At 54.5% G+C, this 17,534-nt stretch overlaps 1 protein-coding gene across 2 annotated transcripts in view; it reads left to right on the plus strand.

Moving 5' to 3' along the window:
- The first annotated feature begins 2,519 nt into the window (after window positions 1-2,519).
- The window catches only part of NDRG1 (N-myc downstream regulated 1), a 54,646-nt gene continuing 39,631 nt past the window's right edge, over window positions 2,520-17,534 (plus strand). For both annotated transcript variants that reach the window (XM_036091136.2, XM_078071987.1), the window contains exons 1-2: window positions 2,520-2,659; window positions 15,430-15,510. In XM_036091136.2, coding sequence (XP_035947029.1) covers window positions 15,448-15,510 — 63 coding nt within the window. In that variant the 5' untranslated portion in view covers window positions 2,520-2,659; window positions 15,430-15,447. The remainder of the gene's footprint in view (window positions 2,660-15,429; window positions 15,511-17,534) is intronic.

The following is a 17,534-nucleotide window of genomic DNA, read 5'->3' on the forward strand; positions in this document are numbered from 1 at the left end:
AGTGTTGGAAGCAGAAGAACTCCAGCTTTCTCTTGGGTCTCTCTCAACCCTGAGTACCCATGAATTCCAAGCAAGAAGGTTGGGAATAGATGAATCCTATGGTCCTTTTAGTCAAGATAGTCTATGATCAAATCTAAGGTGTTGCTAAATAGAAATTTCCAGAGGCCATGAGTCCAGAAACTCTAATCTCATCCCATGATGGATTTGCAGCACATGCTCATTTACTAAGCAAATCTAATTCTGTTGCTGACCAGTGAGAAAAAGAAATAATTTAAACAGCTCAATTCAATTGCACCCACATTTGGCTCCAAGCACTTTTGCTGCCTCAGCTGGTCTGGGCTGGGGGATGTGGGGGTGTGGTGGGCGGCTCTCCGCTCCCAGGGTCGCTCTGGAGGATGGGCATCTTCCACACGTGCGTGCATCCGGAGTTGTGCCAAAGTCAGTCTTTCCTCTAGTGTGGCCACCTTGGGTACAAGAACATGGTTTCATCTGGTGCTCAGTGGACGAAACAACACGGTACAGCACGAGGGGAAATTGGCTGTTCTGGACCTGTAGGAGAAGGGGTGTGGGATCTAGTGGCACCTTCCTCAACATCTCCAAGTGGATCTGGACTCTGCAACCATCTCCTCTCAACCTGGTTTTAGTACTCTGCTGCTCGCTGAACTTCTACTCCTCCGTGGTTACAATTCTTCTTTTTCTCCTCTCCATGCCTCTGGCACCTTCCCTCCCCTGAACTCATTGTCTTCTGGAAAGTCGGGGTTCCCATAGAGCAACTTTTTGTTATGACCATATTTTTAGTATCTAGGACAGTACCTGGACATGGTAGGTGCTTGATCCAGATATGGAATGAGTGAGCTCAGTGTAGCCTTCTTGTTGTGTGGATGGGGAAACAGACTCAGTCTCCCATGCTGTGCTCCTGAGGGGAAGGACTTTGCCTCTTCAGTCCTTTTCCCAGTGGCTGAGCACAGAACCTGGCTCATGGCAGTGGCTCAATAAGTATTGGTGGAATGACAGGATAAGGAAATGTCAGGGCCTATGGAGGCAAATGGGATGCACAGAGAGCCAGGTCCCTTGCCTTGAGCAAAGCATGGGCTGGTGGAGGGAGCAGGTTTATCATTAGCCAGAAGAGGGAGGGTGGGGGAAGGGCACTTGAGCCTGCAGATACAAGTCCTGGCAGGGGCCTGGGGACGGTGACAAGGTCTTCCTTTACTTATAAAATGATGTTCCTCCAGTGCAGTGGTTCTCACCTGGCTGCACATTTGAACCACCTAGAGAGCTTTTAAAACACCCCAATTCCTCCTCTGCACTCCCTGAGGTTCTGATAAAACTGGCCTAAGATGGAGACCTGGTATGCACCTTTATTAAAAAAAAAAAAGAAAAGTTCCTCTGGAATTCTAATATGCAGTGTGGGTTGAGAACACGGAGGTCATCTTTATTTTATTTATTTATTTTTTTAAGAATGAGAGAGAGAGAGAGAGGGAGAGAGAGAGAGCACATGAGAGGGGGGGAGGGTCAGAGGGAGAAGCAGGCTCCCTACCGAGCAGGGAGCCCGATGCGGGACTCGATCCAGGGACTCGATCCAGGGACTCGATCCAGGGACTCCAGGATCATGACCTGAGCCGAAGGCAGTCGCTTAACCAACTGAGCCACCCAGGCGCCCCGGAGGTCATCTTTAAACAAAAACAAGGCAGCAGAGAAGGGCAGCTAAGTGTGGAAAGTGTGCTCTGACAAGTTCTGGGAGGCAGCAGACTAAGGGGTGAGGCTCCTCCCAGCCAGGGCTCTGGGGGAAGGGGAGAAGGCTGCGGGAGGGAGGGAAAGGACTAGGACTGGTGGGCTTGGAACTGGGGAGGAGAGGGGCGGGCGGATGGGGTGAACAAGATGGACAAGATTCAGTGGGAGCAAGGATTTCAGCGGAGAGATGATGCAACAAGGAAGGGGCAAGGAGTGAGAATCGCTGGGAGCTGCTCCCCGGGAAGCCAAGGACGCAGCCGCGGGAAGGCAGTTAAATGGGGCTCCGGAGCTAAGATCTTGAGACTTGGAGGAAGTAGGGAGTCGCCCACAAGGGATGTCAGGGCGTGGCGTGACGGGACTCAAGAAACTCTGAGACCGAGATGGGGCCCTTCGGTCACACAGTGACACACGGCACATGCACACGCACGAGCACGCACATGCCCACGCGCGAGCACACAGACGCATCCCCAGGGCACACGCGCCCACTGCACACGCGGAGGCCTTGGCCTTCCGGGCGAGGGAGCCGACCGCCCCGCCGAACCGCAGCCGGAGCCCGGAGGCCCTTCCCGGCCGCGCCCCTACCAGGCCTTGCGCAACAGGCGGCGGCTCCGGCGGGCGCCCGGCGCGCTCTGCCCCGGCCCGGCCCGGCCCGGCGCGCTGGCGCGAGCGGGAACCGCGCCCGGGAGGAGGGAGCGGCAAGGGGTGTGTCCCCGCGGTGTGCGGTTCCGGAAGGCCGGGGCGGGGCGAGCGCGGGGCGGGGCCGCGGCGCCTATAAAGTCGCCCGCCGCCCGGGCATAAACAAACCTCGCCGGGCTCCGAGCACAGGCTGCCGAGCGCACGGCTGTCCTCGCTGCTCTCCTCCGCGCCCGCTGGCCGCCGCGCCTCCGGCCAAGCTCCGGCTCCTTTTGCCTTTCTGTCTATACCTTAGGTAAGCCCGAACCCCTCCTCGCGCCGGGCGGGGAGGGCTCGATCGCCCGGGGGTGCTGCTGCGGCTTTGTGGCCCCTAGAGCTGCAAGTGCGTGGCGACCCTGCGGCGCGGGCGCAAGGAGGGGCTTTGGGGGCGCGGCCGCCGCTGGAATGGGGGGTTTTCGGTGAGCGAAGAGGAGGAAAAAAAGACAGGTCCCCGCTCACCTTTCCCCAGCTGGGAAAGTGGGATCTTGGGTTTCGGGGAGGGGTGGAGAGCCGGCCGGGGAACACCTTCGTCGCGCTTCCCAACGCCACCCCGGAGTCCCAGCTGGCGCCGCAGGCCTGAGAGCGCACTGGAAGTGGGAGCCGGAGGGGGGCCTGGGAGAGTGCGTGTGTGTGTGCGCGCGCGCGTGTGTGTGTGTGTCGGGGTGGGGTGTATCCTCGGAGTGGGGTGTCTGGGTTAGGAGGGTTTGAGCGTGCGTGTGTAGAAAGGAGGTGCGTAGGGGAGAGCGGCGAGCTGAGGCTGGAGAAAGGGGCGTGGGTGTGTCTGGTTTCCAGACTGAGCCCTGAACCGATGTGCATCTGAGGGGCGGGGGCCGATTCCGCCTCGAAGCCAGGGTGGGGTGTGTGTGTGTGTGTGTGTGTGTGTGTGTGTGTGTGCGCGCGCGCGCGCGTGTGTGCTGCAGGGGGAGGGTCCGAGTGTGTCACAGTGCGTGCCAAATGCGCGGGAGCCACTGTCGGCCAGCGCCGCTGGGCAGGGTGCGCCCCCTGAGGTGGCCCGGGGTTGGCGCTGTGGCGGCGCCCGAAGAGGTGGCCTGGTCCAGAGGGGTCCTGTGGGCAAGTGACGGCCCAGCGCTGGCCAGGACTGCGAGTGGCGTCATTTTCGCCTCCGCCCACCTCCCCCCGCTCGTCTCCCTGCCTCCGGGACCCGCCTCTCCTGCCCTCCTGGGGGAAGAACAGAGGAATTGCTCCGCTATTCCCGGAGATCTGAGGTCTCTGATTCTGCCTGGGGCGGGGAGGGCAGGGCAGGTGGAGAGTGGTGGGCTGGGGGGAAATGCGCTGTCACCCCCTCTGTCACTTTAGTGGCTGAAGCTGGGATTTAGTGGATCTTTTCCTTCACTGCCCCCCCCCCCCCCCCCCCCCGCCCCTAGCCACTCTCTCCCGTCTGTGGCCTCTGCTGTCAGATGTCCCTGTGGGTCAGGGGCAGCACCCCTCTGTGGCTGGGATGGGGGAGGTGACTGGCAGCCAGTGGGGGAGGGAAATCTGGTTGGGGAAGGTTCAGGCTCAGGCCTTCTTCACAGATGTCCTGGGCACTTCAGTTCCTTTGCTTCCTTTAAGTTACTGGGAAAAGGTTGAAGATTCAAATGGAGTTCAGCCCCTGGCCACGCAGGAGAGCTTTATTCTCTTCTAATTGTCTCTCATTCTAATGTCCATCAGCCATACTTAATGTTCTCAGCCACCTCAAATGAACCAAGTGTCGAAATGCAAACTGTGCTCTTGCTATGAAAATGCAGTTTGAAGGCAAGCCCACCAGCCCCACCTCCTGCACCGAAAATTGGGAGTCAGTTTACTGACTTTCACAAATGTGAATTGAAATAAGCAAGGCACAGAGAGTGCAAACCCCAGCCCCTGCCTTCAAGGGACTCTCCCATTCAGGGGGAGAAATGCAGGTGAAGGGGTAAGTGCTGGTGTGGCACAGGAGTGGGGGTCCAGGGTACGGGGAGGTAGAGGTCATCCGGAAGTGATGGGTAACTTTCAGAGGGACAGTGCTCTGGTGTAAGCAGTGAAATTAGGGGTGTCCCCTGACCTGTGACCTCTTAGTTTTGTGGGACCTTGTCCCCCACAAGAGGGTGAGAAGGAAGGCTTTGCTTGCCTCACCCCGTAACCTGGTACCTGGCCTAGGGCCTGGCACTTGAGAGGAGTTCAAATACATGCGTTGGATGAATTGAATGGCTCCTTCCCTCTACCTCATTCCCCTGTAATTTCTTGGGTGGAGTCTGGAGCAGGCAGAGTTGACCTTCAGGGTGGTGGTTGTTTGATTTCGCTTTCCAGGGAGACCTTCCAGCACCTGTTGGGGTCTTCCCTCCCCAGAGGGGGATCTCCTGGAGCAATAAGCAAATCCAGGATTAGTAACAGTTGGTCTGATAATTTGGGATGGAATAAAAAACTCACACACGTTCCTGATACAATGTCTTCCCATTTTACAGAGGGAAGCTGAGGCCCGGAGATAGGGTGTGACTTGCCAAGGCTGAACCAGAGCTGGAACTTGGCCCTCCAGACCCCTGTGGTTGGGACTGAAGGTGGTGAAAGGGGTTCTTGGTCTTGATTGTTGCCCCTCTGCTATGAGAGGGGCAAACAGACATTGGGTCTTCAGTGAGTTTCTTGGTGAGGAAACTTTCCAGGCAGAATGTGGTGATTATTTATTTATTTAGTGTCAATCAGGTGTTCTTGAGAACTTAGCAGAATCAGTCCAGTGAGCAAGGGCTGCAGCCCTGCTGAGGGGGGTTGACTGGATTCTGGCTGCCCCCTCCAGGTTGGACCTTAGATCTGAACAGAGCTGGGGGCTCCCCACCAGACTCACCGAAATGTCCTGGCCTGAGCTTGTCTTGGTATGGATGGGGAAGAAAGATCGCATTGTGTTTTTTTGGTGGCCTGAAGCTGCTCTTCTTCCTTGGGACCCAACTCCAGAGAATCCCATCCAAGGCGTGACTCAAAGTCCCTGTGCCTCAGAGAGGAAGCCAGGATGATGAGTCAGCATCTAAGACTGTCTGGGAGGAGGCCTGACTCAGGCTGGGAGGGGGCAGGGAGGGGCAGGACACTCTCCCTCCTAGTCAGCTGCTGCATCCCCTCTCCCCCTGTCATCTTGGCCAGAGCTCTGCCTGATCCTTACTGGCTCCATTGAGTAGATGGGAAAAATGAGCCTGAGGGAATTTAAGAGACTTTCTCATGTCCACATGGCTAAAGGTGGGAGAGCCAGACTTTGAACCCAGAGAGGCAGACATCCAAGCCTTTGTTCCTTCTCATGACGGCATGTTGGGGTGACCGGAAAAAGCTAGAATGAAAAGTCCAGAGATGTGATCAGGAGCTCCGTGCCTCAGCTTCCTCTCTGGTAAAAGGGGAATAACAGACACTGTCTCATGGGAACATGTAAATATTAACTGAATTAATAATGGAAAGAGCAGAGAACAGTGCCTGGCACGTGGGAACACCATGTAGGTGTTTGCTGTCAATGAGTCCCACAAATTCAATTTCTTAAGGCATTTCCTTGGCAGTCAGTGTCCAGGACTTTTGTCCTAAGCCTACCCATGCCAGTGAAAGTGCCTGCAGGGGCCGAACTCGTGTTTTGCTTCTTGAAGTTCTTCCAAAAGAACTACACTTATGCAGACTGCATAAAAATGTCATGAGACCCTTGTTTGAAATGCAGATTTACAGGCCCAGTAAATCTGGGAGGGGCCAGGAATCTGCACCATTTCGAAGCTCCCTAGGCTGGATTAGGGGTAGGGAGTTGAGGACATCTGCTCCGGAATGACTGGGGGGAGGGAAAGGAGAGGAGAGGCCAGAGTATCGGATACTTCTGTGTTACCACACCCTGGTGCTCCATAAGCAGCTCTTACCTGGCTCAGGTGTCTTGTGGTGTCAGCTTGTCACCTCATTCAGTTGAGATAGGAGATATTCTTGTCATTTCTCAGGTCAGCAAACTGAGGCGGGGCAGGTGACTTGCTTGTCTAGAATCAAGTGAGTGGGGTCCTGTTCCAGGTGGGCCACCCTGGACCTTTTCCCTCCAGTTTCAACCTTCAGGGCTCCCCAGACCCTTCTGGACCTGTCTTTGAAGCATGAACTTGGTTTCCTGGATTCATTTCATGCGGCCCTTCCTACCTCCCTGATCGCTGTCTAGTCCCAGGCCTGCCTTTCTACTTGTTCTTTCTCCTTCCATTTGGAGACAAGAGATGGATGGAAGGCTGTGTGTGCTGCTCAGGCAGAGGTGAATTCCCTAATACCCTCTTGGCCTCCTGCTATGCCAGCCCAGGCTTGTTGGAGGTGGATGTCCTGAGAGATGAGATGAGCTCCCCTCAGGGAAATTACGCATAGGCTCTATGTCTACACTTTTCCAGTCCAATGATGTTCCTCTAGCTGAGGTGGTAGGAGATGAGACTCGTTAGCATCTGGGGGCCTTGAATGGCCTGTTGAGGAGTTCATCTTTTATTTTATAGTTTTTCTTCTCTTAAATTCATGGAAACCTCAGTACGAGTGTGAATTTTACAACCGTGGGCAGCTCTGCTCAAAGGGGTAGATGGGGACCAGAGCTCCATCTTGTTCCCCATCTCAATCCCAGCTCTACTCCCTTGGCTTTGAGAAGATTCTATGCAGCTCTCTGGGCACCACCCACATGTGGGTATGAGCTTCAGAGGTATGCAGTTCTGAGGACTCCCAGCTGGGAACCCTGGCCTCCTCTCTCTCTCCTTTCCAAGCACTGAACTGGCCACTTCTCTCCAGAAAGCCCTCCCTGGCTTTCCCCTCCAGGCTGACATGCGGGCATGGGTGCCTTCCTTGGATCATTCTGGGCTGAGTCTCTACTTACCTTTTCCTGTAGACCTGAGGACTTGGCGCTTAGTAGGCACTCGATTAATGTTGGTCAGAAGAAACCCTCCATTTACGAGGGAAATAACTTGGGCCATCTCGTGTAGGAAAGATTGGAAGGCCATCCAGATTGCGGAAACAGCGAGACTGTTTCGGGCAAGGATCCTGTCAGTGTGGCAATCATCCCATCTCTGGGACAAAGGGTTTTGTAGGAAGAATCTGTTTCCATGTCCTATGCTAACCATGGCTCTGTTTGTGGGCTTTCAACAAATTATTTTACAGACCATCCAGGACAGCTCTCACGCTTGTCCTGCAGATTTGCAGAAAGATCCTTGAAACCCATCAGTGTCCTCCTTCGGACTTCCCATTATTCTGCCTGACCCCTCAGACGGTCTTCTCTCTGCCAGACAAATGGATCAGGCTGCCAAGACTCCACTGAGAACCTTCAGGAAGATCCCCAGGTGGTGTTGCAGAGAGGGTGTGGACGGTGATGGATTGGCATCCCTTCTCTCTTCCTGCTCTGTGTCCCGGACCCCCTAGCTAGTTCTGTGCTCTGGTTAACACAGGTGGTCCCATTTCAGCTCTGGCCTTATATCCAGGGAATGAGTGTAGCCGGGGTTTGCCTTCTTTTGGAGGATTTCCTTTTTCATTGTTTTGCCATCAAGCAATTCCTTGAATGCTGCTGAGGTTCAGGCTCCATGCAAAGCAGGAAGGGGGCCCTCCAGGAATTTCTAGTCTGGCTGTCCCCTCTGCATGGTATTTGTACCATTTTATTGACTTTGAGAGCCCTGTTCTTGACTTCCATTCCCCTAAACTGGGGAACTTTCTTGAAGGACCAGTAGGATCTTCCATATTGTCTGATTACATAAGAAAAACATGGAGAGTTAAGACCACCAACCTCTTCACCCTCCCCAGAGCCTTGAGTTTCAAAAGGTCTAGAAAACAGCAAGAGAACCCACGAACTGCCTTGTAGCTTGATACCACAGTCACCTTGGCAAAAGAGAAAACAAAGCATTTATCCACAGTAAGGCCGGGGTATCCAGGGCATACCCCAAGTCTGCTTTCCTTGAGGTTCATGCAGACATGGGGCTGTTCCGGAACCTTCGGGGACTGCAGTATCCGGGGAAGATGCTATGCCAAAACAGCAGCGGCACACATTGATTTCCACCCCTGTGCTCCCCCCTTTTCCATTCTGTTCTATAAAGAGCCCAGTGTGCTGGAAAGAACACCACTTTCATGTGGCTTTGAAACCGGGCGTGTTATGGAGGGGACAAAATCTGGGCCAGTTGCTGACAATCACAATCGATGACAAGCTTGTCAACAATGCCTCCTGGTTTGCCTCTTCCTCTGCTTTACTAAAGGCAACTGGGAGGCTGCCATGTGCCCGCCCCTGCTCGCCACACTTGTACCCACGTCCAAGGAGCGGGTCTTGGCCTTTTGGAAGTCATGTGGGCCTTTGCTTTTGAGCCTCAGGTTACCCATCTGTAAGCTGGGGTGATACTATTGACCTTCTGCCGGGGACCTCCGTGAGGAGCAAATAGAACAAGGCAGGGAAGACTTTTTCAAAGTATCGAAACTGCTGTGTCAGGAAGGCACCCTGGGGTGCCTGGGTGGCTCAGTTAAGTGTTTGACTCTTGATCTTGGCTCAGGTCTTGATCTCAGGGTGGTGAGTTCCAGGCCTACATTGGGTGCCTTATTGGGGGTGGAGCCTACTTAAAAAGGAAGGCACCTTGGGGGAGAGCTAAAAACGAAGCCTTTCTGGGCATTATGAGGGCGAGTGGGAAAGTCTAGGATGCAGACTCTGTCCAGAGCCCGGGCCTACTCCTGGCGGCCCTGTGGGACTGTGCAAGGTGGAGGAGAAGCATGGGACTCCCTCAGCTGACTCACACTGGAAAGGCTCCTGGTCACAGGCGGCTCATCCTTAGAACATCCTACCTGGACGGCGGGTGGGCACACAGTATGTGTATATATAGACCCAGCTGATTTCACGGTCAACTTTCTCCTTTAAGGTTGCTTGAACCTGGGCTTGCTTGATGCTTGGCGGCTCGGGGCACATTTCTTCACTGCTCTGTGCTCCAGTTTCCCTATCTGTCACATGGTGATCACGGTGGTGCCTGCCTCTGGGTCCTGAGAAGCTCAGAGGAAGTAATGGAATTTGGAGTCCGGTGAACACCTAAGACGTCATTCTGGTGCTCTTGTCCTGGCATGTCTGTGGCCATTTGTGCTGGGCTGGGTGGATCCAGGCAGGACGGAGATGGGCAGGACCCTTTCATCTTTGGGTATAGCACGTTCCCACCTGGGCTCCCCTTGGTCCCAAGTTTCTCACGGACCATGTGATGTCCGTAGCGCGCATGCAGCCTATTTTGCAGGTGGGGAAGCTGAGGCCCCCAGGGAGGGGATGAATGCTCGGTCAAAGTCCTGTGGCAGCAGAGCGGCAGGCTTTCCGTGCCCTGACTCCTCGGCCAGGGCTGCTGCTCCATCAGGGCTTTTGAGAGTCACAGGTTCTGAGTGTCCCTTCCCGGTCCCTGTGACTGGTTAACAATTTTCCGGGGGCCCCACATTGCCTAACATACCTCTGCCCACTGCCCTCCCAGATCCTCGGGGTCATGGTCTTCCCTTCTCTGGGCAAATGCCAGTCTTGGCTTCCCTGGGAACCCAGGAGGTCCAACTAATTGCTGACTGTCTCCTGGGTCTACTGAACTGGAAAGGTATTCGCCTAGCTCCCCTCAGGCCCTCGTTACTCATTGACCCGACGTTGCTGATGGAAGGAAGACCCCCATGGTGGTGCATTGGGTCTGATCACTGGAAAGCCATGTGGCACTTGCTCAACTTCTGTGACCTCCCTCTTCCTTGCTGGGCGGACTCTGGGACTCACGGCGTATAAAACACAGGCTGTTGTCCTCACAGATGTCCCTGGGTCTCTGAGGCCACCAGAAAAGGAAAATGCACTGATTTCTTAAGCAGCTACCCCCTTATCCACAGTTTCAGCTCCCCGTGATCAACCAAGGTCCACAAGCAGATGACCTTCCCTCTGATATGTCATCAGAAGGTCGACAGTAGCCTACCGCCATGACACATGCCTGCCTCATTCCCCTTGGTCCATCTGGTCACATGGGCACGTCACCTCCCATCCTGCCAAGCAGGGTGAGCACAGCACAGTAAGATACTTTGAGAGAAGAGGAGACCACAGTCACATAGCTTTTGTTACAGTATATTGTTAGAATTGCTCTATTTATTATGAGTTATTGTTGTTCATCTCTCACTGTGCCTTTATCCCAGGTATGTGTATATAGGAAAAAATGCTGTGTGTAGTGTTTGGTACTATCTCAGTTCCAGGCATCCGCTGGGTGTCTTGGGATGTATCCCCGGTGGCTAAGGCAGGGGGACTGCGCCAGATTCTGTGTTCCAGTCTTTAAGCCACCCTGCTGCTTGCTGGGAGCAGGAGTTGTACCCATTTCACAGATGAGCAAACTAAGGCTCCGAGGCTAGAGAACTTGGTAGGGATTGCAGAGCTAATAAATGATGATGCTCAGGTCTGACCCCCCAGTCTTCCCCCAGCTCCTGGTGACCATCCACGTTTCTGCCATGGGTTTCTTCAAAATCCCTTCTGGGGAGAGCTGGTGGGAGAGGAAGAGGTGGTGCTGTGAACTGGTCTGGCAGCTGGTGTGGTGACCCGGAGCCTGGTTTTCAGCCCTGATTGGGGTCTTAGCTCTGACTGATTGCGTGTCTGGAGGAACTTCTGTCTGTGCTTCTTGGAGACATGGTGGGCAGATACCACACACCCATCGTCAAGCCAGGTGGGCCCAGAGGGCTGGAGGTCGGACACCCGGGCTCCCACCTACTGTGCCCTGTGTGTCCTTGCCCTGTCACGCTGTCCACTAAAAGATCACCTTGGCCTTTGCGATCTGACGTTCTGCATTGGGACTTTCCAGGAGGTGGCGGAGAGGGGCAGGGACCGGCATTCAGCATTCGGTCTCAAGCCCAGGGAGAGAACCTGCTGAGCCAAGCGGGACCTCGGGTAGCCTGAAAGGAGTGACCCCCTGAGTGTGGGCCCTGCGTGGCTAGTGGTGCCTGGTGGGGGGGGGGGGCAGGGGCACCAGCCAGAGCACGCCAAACCAGGTCACCCCCTACCCATGCCTCCCTCCTGGCTAAGGAAATCGCCTGCTTCCTTGAAATGGGCCATAGGGCCTTGTTGCTATGGATTTGAAGCCCCTAAAAAACTTTTTAAGGAAAAGTGTGGTGAAGCAGTAATTGTGAGCATCAGAGGCCTCTCCATCCCGGCCACTCCATCTGTGGCTGGCTCTGTGCCATTTCAGGCCTGTCCCTCCACCCCTGGGGCTGCAGCCTCCTCCTTGGTAAAATGATGGCGGCGGTGGTGGTGGTTGGGGGGTGTGTGGGACCCCGTGAGTCCAGGAGAGCATGGCCTTGTGCGGAGATGGGCAGCCACGATGGCCTAGTGGGTGTGCAGGACTGCGAGCTCGGTGGGCCAAAGCTCTGTCTGTCCATGACCGTGCCCTGGACTCGTCACATAGTAGGGTCTTGTGAGCAAAACTGTTACGAGAGGACTGTCACACTTTGCTTGGTGCTGGGCTCACGAGCACCTAGTACAGGAAGTAATCTCTGAATGATCACTGTTTCAAAGCCTGCTATCCTGGGACTCAGAAGGTGTTTGAGGGTGGGCATGGAGGCATGGGGCAGTAGGGGCCCATGGTGGGGGCTGCTGGGAGCTGCCGGGCCCTTTCCCTGGAGTCACCCAAAGCACACCAGCTTTTTTTTTTTTTTCCCTGTAAATCTGTTTTTCTATATTGAGCTTCCTTACAAGATTTCTTTTAGACAAACAGGTTCTAAAATAAAAGTGTGCAAGGTTTTCTGATTCAAGCAAAGGAGAACAGGGCGAGGGCTGGCCCTGGGCTGGCCCAAGTCAGCAGAATTGGGTTGGAAGCAGTCAGCTGTCTTCCTGCCCCTGGCAGGCTGAGCACCAGCGGTCGGGGCCGGTGGGGGTGCTCAAGGTGCAGAGAGCACCTCGGCAGCCCAGGTTTGGGCCGCCTTGGTTAGTGCAGGGCAGTGACCCCATGGAGGTGCCCCGGAAAGTTTGCATTTATTAGCCACAGGCTGCCCTGGACCCACAGCAACTCCACTCTCCCCGGGGACACGTAGTACAGAAGCTTCCTCTGCTTTATCCAATCTCCCTGCAGATCTCAAGAGTCCCAGAGCCCTTATGGATGTTTCTTGGTCTAGACCAGGGTGCTCTTAACAGCTGAGGCCAGATAATTGTGCTGCAGGGCCGTCCTGTGCAGTGTAGGATGATGAGCAATGTGCCTGAGCCCCACCCACGAGATACCAGCAGCGTCCCCCAGTCATGGCCATCGAAAACATCTCCAGACGTTCTACATGTCCTCTGGGGGACAGAATCACCCGTTTGGAGAACCACTGTGATGGTTCTTGGTGGCCTCACTGAGCCTCCCCATGGCCCCCAAGGGCTCCAAAAAAAGCAGTGATTCTCAAGTATTTGGTATTTAAGAGAGACTGGCCAGTTTTCGACCTGCTGCCTCGTGTGGGCTGGGAAGCTGAGTTGTAGGACGGACAAGGAGGGGTGGGGGCAAAGAGGCTTCCCCAGGAGCACATTTAGGAACCCGTGAAGGCTGAGATCAGTCTCTTTGTTCTGAAGGAGAATGAGGGAGCTGGTGGAGGCTGAGATTCTGATGTGATCCCGGCATCGGGAAGCCACAAACCACACTGGGCTGAAGTCCCGTGTGCGCTTGAGTCTGTGCACATGTAGACTTGTTTAAAGTCCTTTCACTCTTGTGGTGTAGTGATGATTTAAGAGTGAATTTAAACACAAACATTGCTATTAAGCTGCATCAAACCTGTTACGTATTCAGCAGGCAAGTTGTGGTCCGACTGTGGGAACAAGACAGGTAGGCTCCCTGTCCTGGGGAGTCCGCAGGTGGGGCTGCCCTCAGTGTAGGAGCCCCTGGAATGGGAAGCCCTTACACTCGGCGTGAAGGGTGGCGTTGCAGAGCCCTGGGCTTCTGGAAGGCTCCTTAGGCTGTGTAGGCGAGGTGTCCCACGGGCCAGGGTCTCGGGACCATGAACATGCTGAATTAGCAAGGCCGACAGACCTCTGCTTTTCATGCCTCCTGCCTCCGAGCTGGCAGCTACCCAGGAATGCTCACAAATAGAAAACCGACTTTGTTTTCAGAATGTTCTCGAGCGTAGACTCCAAAGGCTGCATAAAGGCATTCTTGTGGGGCTGGCTATCTACTGGGGAGAATCGTGCCGGGGCCCCAGACCAGAGCATCCCAGGGGACCTGCCCACGGAATGCCATGTGTTGGCACAGGGGATGGGTGCAGGGTGGCCCCGGCTCTGTTGCCAGCAGGCCTCTCAGAGGTGCTTCACGATGCGGATTCTCAGGGGTTCTAAGATCTGGGTCTTCAGAGGAGCCCCGGGCTGGAATTTCAATAGGCTTTCGCTCTCTGGCCCTTCTATCTCTCGAGTGTTGGGCATCTCGGGGCCAGGGTCCCACCCTGGCAAGTAGCAGTGTGAGGGGTTTAGTCAGGCTGTGTTTCTCCAAATTTCCTGATTCTGAAGATCTGCGTCTATGACCTGGGGGTCCCCTACTCCCCTCTGCCACTTGCTCCTTCTCCCACCTTCTCCCACCTTCTGCCACCTCTGCTTGCAGCACTTAACCCACCTTCTGGGTTCTTCGCGCCTCGCTCTGGTGTTGGTGGGCACTTCATTCTTCTAGCTTGATTATCAGGTACTAAGAATAAATGCTTACAACGCCTGCTTCCAGAGTTCCCAGAAGTAGGCTCAGTGCATGTCACTGCCTGGAGCTTGCTCCCTGCAGAGCTGACCGTGTCCAGAACTGCTCCTGCCAAGCTCTGCAGGGGTCACCTCCTGATCCTTTTGCACCTGCCCCTGTTAGAGCCAAGCAGGACCTACTCTGGCCCACTCTGCTCACCCAGCCCTGCTTCCCATCCTGCTTCCCCCATCCTGTTCTCACCCCCCTTCCCCTGCCCCCCAACCCTACTCTCCCATCCTGCTTGCCCATCACTGCTCTCAACTTCCATCCCCCTCACCTCTGCCCCCTCCCACCAACCCTTGCTCTCACCCCCTCCCTCTGCCCCCTCACCCCACACCTGCTCTCCCACTCCTGCCCCCCATCCTACTTCCCCATCCCTGCTTTCACCCTTTATCCTCCTCACCCCTGACCCCCTGCTCGCATCGCCTTCCCTTCCCCCTGCCCTCTCACCCTACGCCTGCTCGCCCCGTCCTGCTTCCCCATCCCCACTCTCACCTTCCATCCCCTCACCCTCTGCCTCCCCCACCTTGCTTTGCCACACCCTCTTACCCACCCCCTGCTGCCTTGAAAGCCCTTTTTCTTTCAAAATCCCTCTGCATGTTGAGTCCTGTAGACCCCTTGAGCTTGAGGTGTTCCCTGGCCTGGCCCTGTCATCGCCAGCAGGTAGCAGAGAGCCCTGCACACTGGTGGGCGTGGTGGTGTCTGTGTGGTCCAGCCCCTGTTAGGACTACTTCGTGGATGAAGGGGGATGAAGCTCATGCCCAGCCTGCGTACGGGGAGCCTCCTGTGAGTCTCCATCCCCTTTTGGTTGTCAGCCTGGGGGCTGCCTGACTTCAGGATCAGTGATGTGTGTCTCCTAAAATGCAACAAGATGTAGTCCTAGTTGTTAATTTTTGTTTTTGTTGCCCTCGCCTGCGGAGACACCCCAAAATACCACTTAGACCAACTTCGAAGAGCTAACTGCCTACATTTTCGAGAGCAACATAGGCGTTGTAGTCAACGATGCTGCCGTCGTGATCATTTCATAATGTATGAAAATATCCAGTCACTCTCCTGAAACGAATGTCATATTGCATGCCAAAAAACGCCATGAGAAACGTCCTGGGTGTGGCGGTTGGGCCTGGGCCCTGCGTGTGAGGAGCTGGGTTTGAATCCCAATCCGTCCGTTTCATCAGAAAGGTAGTTGTGTTCCTGAGCCTTGGTTTCCTGTTCCAGGAAATCTCCCACCTCGCCCCCCGATGCCGGAGTGGCATGGGGCGGTGGGCTGGGGGGCCTGCGACCGTCATGTGCTGTGTGGGAGGTAAGAGCCGCCGGGCAGAGTGGGGCTCATTCCCTGGCCTCGGATTTGCTTCTTTTGGGCAACATCTCTCAGCAGGAAGTGCTGACCCACAGCTTTGTTCCTTTGCAGGCAGGTGACAGCAGGGACATGTCTCGGGAGCTGCAGGACGTGGACCTCGCCGAGGTGAAGCCTTTGGTGGAGAAAGGGGAGGTGAGTGGAGACATTCCTGGCTACCTCCCCGCACGTGCATGCTCGTACGTGGGCATCCGTAGGTGTATAATACAAACACACCCGTGTGTGCACGCACGCGTGCATACACACTTGCACGTGTCCGCTGCTTTCTAGTGACCGGGACTGCAGAAGGACAAGGGGTACCTTGTCCTTGTAGTCAAACATTTCATGTCAAGGAGGCCTCCCTGTTGGAAATGGCAGCCTGTGTCCTCCAGCTTGGGCCGGCACGGTCCATCCTGGGCTGGAAGAGCCTTTACGATTGCGCAGTTGACGTTGCGTTCTAAACTACCTTCACCTCCTCCTCCTCACTGAGGGTATAACTGCGTGTGAGGATACATCTTTTAAAAAATACAAGGCTCAGGCTCAGGCTCAAAAGTGAAGTTATGCTAAGGCCAACTAAAGCCTTTCAAAAAGAATAATGAACATGCACGAAGCCCGTCTCACATGCCTGCCACTGGGCTGTATTTCATGGTTATCTCGGGCTAACCGACAGGATGAGACTGCGATTGGCTAGATGCTAGGTTCTATGATCCTTCCCATTTTACAGAAGGGAAAGGGGAGTCTCGGGAAGTTCATTTGTCCTCCGTCACATAGTTACAAAGTGTGAGGCATGGAGCCAAACCCAGGCGAGCTGCCTTTGGTGAACGGCCTGTTCCTTTGGTTCTTTGATGACTCGGCATGTGGCTACTGTGTCTTAGGTCCATTATTTCGTGGACTTTTCATTACGAATGTGTGAGGCCATCTCCTCTAGCCCCATTTTGCAGATGCAGACAGTGGTCTGTGATGAGAAGGGAATGACCCAAGTTCATTCAGATCAGTGGCACAAGGAGGATTAGAAGCCACGCCCAGGGGAAGCTGCAGACTCCTTGTTACCATCCTGCCCTGGTGGTCTGCAGATGTTTTCTGTAAGGAGCCCGACAGTAAATATCTCAGGCTCTGCATGACGACCACTCAGCTCTACTGTTACAGCATGAAAGCGGCCATAGACAGACAGTATGTGAGCAAATGGACTTGTATTCCAATAAAACTTTATTTACAAAAATAGGGAAGGGCCGTCGTTTGCTGATCCCTACTGTTCACTGCACATGCTCCAAATCCATTTCCTCTTCCATTTGGGGTCTGTGACAGAGTCTTAAAAAGCAAACAAAGAAATAAACCCTCAGTCATACAAATATATATCGGCATGGTCTCATTTCTCCCTTTTAAAAAGCCATATGAAATAGTATAGCAACTTGGCTTTACTCACGTGGTGAACTCTCTTGGAAACCTTTCCAACGACAGTCCACAGAACACCTTTCCCTTCCAGCTTCCCGGCCTCCCCCAGAGTTTGTTTGACCCGTGCCTTGTCTGTAGACATGTGGGTCTTTCCAGCCTCTTGCTATTCCCAGCGATGCTGAGGGTATTTGCATCATTTGGACCTTGGACGTACGTCATTCATATACGCGCAGGTGCAATTCTGGGATAAATTCTCAGGAGTGACATCTCTGGGTCCAAGGCTAACTGCAGTTTTAAACACAGTATTTATACTTTTCAAGCACCCTGCTGGTATCTTTGGAAAACTTTATTTTCGAAGCCAACATCTAAGAGGTTATCACTTGCAGGTGGCATGTCAAGGTTTCGGTAGAAGTAAACCTTCCAGTTCCTTAAACTGACTCAGCAGAGTGGTGTTTTTTTTTTAAGATTTTATTTAGTTATTCATGAGAGACAGAGAGAGAGAGAGAGAGAGACAGAGAGAGGCAGAGGGAGAAGCAGGCTCCCAAGGAGCAGGGAGCCCGATGCGCGGGACTTGATCCCAGGACCCTGGGATCATGACCTGAGCCGAAGGCAGACGCCCAACCGCCTGAGGCACCCAGGCGCCCCTCGGCAGAATGTTTTTAATTAGACTTGCTTTGGAAAGTTCTTCCTGATGTCTCTTCTCAATCCGACGGCCCTTGCACTCTTGTCAGCACTTTGAAGATTGGGGTTGTACAGAATGGCTTTTCTGTTCCCTCCTCCTGCCAACA

The sequence above is a fragment of the Halichoerus grypus genome, chromosome 5 (genome assembly GCF_964656455.1).
Source record: "Halichoerus grypus chromosome 5, mHalGry1.hap1.1, whole genome shotgun sequence".
Lineage (NCBI taxonomy): Eukaryota > Metazoa > Chordata > Mammalia > Carnivora > Phocidae > Halichoerus > Halichoerus grypus.